This window comes from Phalaenopsis equestris, unplaced genomic scaffold, assembly GCF_001263595.1.
Source record: "Phalaenopsis equestris unplaced genomic scaffold, ASM126359v1 Scaffold194269, whole genome shotgun sequence".
Taxonomy (NCBI): domain Eukaryota; kingdom Viridiplantae; phylum Streptophyta; class Magnoliopsida; order Asparagales; family Orchidaceae; genus Phalaenopsis; species Phalaenopsis equestris.
The window spans coordinates 1-1,134 of record NW_018214218.1 but is presented as its reverse complement, the minus strand read 5'-3'; the positions used below and the strand labels follow the sequence as shown (position 1 = coordinate 1,134).

The 1,134-nt window shown below is 39.7% G+C and overlaps 1 protein-coding gene across 1 annotated transcript; it reads left to right on the top strand.

Annotated features, from left to right (window-relative positions):
- Positions 1 to 56: 56 nt before the first annotated feature.
- Positions 57 to 501, top strand: LOC110034881 (RNA polymerase II transcriptional coactivator KIWI-like; the record flags this gene model as incomplete). The annotated part of the gene is given in 2 exon segments (XM_020739120.1): positions 57 to 323; positions 396 to 501. Coding segments are annotated over 2 exon segments (223 nt in total), but the record flags the coding sequence as incomplete, so codon positions are not given.
- Between the last annotated feature and the right edge of the window lie 633 nt (positions 502 to 1,134).

Genomic DNA, 1,134 nt, shown 5'->3' with positions numbered 1-1,134 from the left:
CATGCATAAATGCTTTATGCATGATATGGAATAATTTTTAAGGGATTTGACCAGCGGCGCACGTAACTCATGCCGAGCGTGCGCGAGCGCATGGCGTTCCTCGTGCCCCGCTGTGCCCTCGTTCTTCCACATTGGAATGGCGACGTGGCGGCAGGTTCCTAAAACCAAAAAACCCTCCTCTCTTCAACTTCGTCTGGTTCTAACTAATGTGGACGAAAGGGAAGAGATACGGCGATGATTCCGGCGCGGGACACTCGGAACCGCCGGCAAAGTTCACCAAACTCGACTCCGACGATGGAAGCGGCGATATCGTCGTCTGCGAGGTGTCAGACTCTCTTCCCTAGCCTCCATCTCTCTCCTCCTGTTTGACTCCTCGAAAGTTTTCACTGTTTCAGCTGTCGAAGGGCCGGAGGGTTACTGTGAGGAATTGGCAGGGAAAAGTTGTGGTGGATATCAGGGAGTTTTACATCAAGGACGGGAAGGAACTCCCAGGAAAGAAAGGTCTCTCTTTTTTTTCACCCATACTTTCTCTTGCGAGCAATTTTTCTAGGAAAATAAGTTGTAGGATTAAAACTTCAAAATTATCCGATTTCTAGCCGTTTTTTAAAGCCTAAACTTCTAGGTTTTTCAAGTTCATTCAATTCAAGCAATGACTTTGAATAAACCATCAATTTGTTCTTTTATGTTCTTGCACATAGTGGTTATATGAATACTTGTGGTAAGAAGTATATGATTATAGTGTTTATTGAAGCTTTAAGCCTTTTCTTTACAGTTTTTTTGAGTCGATGTTTCTTGTTGCGCTTTGAATGTTTTATGAATAACATAATTTTGGGGGTTGTTTGGTTCATTTCTATTTAGATATCAGGGTGATTAAATTGTTGGTGCTATTTCTTAAATGCAATATGTTTGTTTTATTGTTACATCAAAAGATATTTTTTATTATCTTTGTTAATCTTATTTGGTTTGATGCTATTTGCGAGGACAGTCCCTATGAGTGACTTAAGGCTGTAAATGGATTTTGCTAAGCTGATTGTTACCTGTTTAGGTCTGTTCATTTATCTATTTTTGTATTATCAAATTTGGGCTAAATGGAACATGATCCAAGTCTTAAAATATTATTCAGGATTTTTTTTT